Source organism: Calidris pugnax, unplaced genomic scaffold (assembly GCF_001431845.1).
Source record: "Calidris pugnax isolate Ruff unplaced genomic scaffold, ASM143184v1 scaffold371, whole genome shotgun sequence".
NCBI lineage: Eukaryota > Metazoa > Chordata > Aves > Charadriiformes > Scolopacidae > Calidris > Calidris pugnax.
In genome coordinates this window covers 1476506-1477382 of record NW_015091373.1, presented here as the reverse complement: position 1 = coordinate 1477382, position 877 = coordinate 1476506, and the positions used below count along the sequence as shown (strand labels likewise).

At 66.2% G+C, this 877-nt stretch overlaps 1 protein-coding gene across 1 annotated transcript in view; it reads right to left on the bottom strand.

Moving 5' to 3' along the window:
* The window catches only part of LOC106899438 (death-associated protein kinase 2-like), an 18217-nt gene that overhangs the window by 2222 nt on the left and 15118 nt on the right, over positions 1-877 (bottom strand). Inside the window, exon 11 of the mRNA XM_014961251.1 lies at positions 9-299. Coding sequence (XP_014816737.1) covers positions 9-299 — 291 coding nt within the window. The remainder of the gene's footprint in view (positions 1-8; positions 300-877) is intronic.

The window sequence follows — 877 nt, the reverse complement described above, 5'->3', positions numbered from 1 at the left end:
CGGATGACGGAGAGGTTGGGGAAGAGGTCCCGCAGGCTCTCCAGCCCGTAGACGCGGAAGAGGAGCAGGTACTCGGTGATCATCAGCAGGCGGGGGAAGCTCAGCCCCCGAAAGTCCTCGGCGCCGGTGGTGAACATCAACAGGATCTGCAGGTTGCCCTCGATGATGGAGCAGTTCTCCAGCTTCTGGAGCTGGGAGACGTCGTTGCGGATGTCCATGCTGCCGCAGACTGGGGGGGGGACGAGATGGGGGCACCCCATGGAGAGCGAGGACGGGGTAACCACCTTATCCCCCCCTCCCTAAATCACCACCACCACCACCCAGGGGTGCCCCCCCCGTGTCGTGTCCATCACTGTGGTGCCCCCGGGGGGGTTTAATAACGTGTCCCTGGCTGTCAACCCTGGGTTTGGGGAGACACGAGAGGTTTTGACAGGCAGCCGACGCGCCGCCGTTCTCCGGGGCACGACGCGTCCATCAGCACGGGGCGAGAAGTGATGCTAACGAGGTCTGGCTGCCCCGGGGGGGGCCATCTCACCCCATGGTCCAGCTGAGGGTCCCCCCCCCTTCCCTGAGCTGTGGGGGAGCTCACGGCATCTTCTCCCCCCCCCAGTGCCGGGTGGGTCTGGCAGCTCCCACAAGGTCATTCCCGTTAATTCCCCATCGGGGTGGCTAACGATGGGGCACGCGGGGGGGCTACCACGTGGCAAGGACCCCCCCCCAGCGTTGGGTTTGCCCATCCCGGGGGGGTTTTTCCACCCACCCCCTCGCAGGGAGCGGGAATGGAGGGGGGCAGCACAGGATGGAGCATCTCCCACTTCCCGGTACCGGTGGGGATGGAAGAGCCGGGATGAGGCGGTGTCTTCTCCACCGCCCCCCC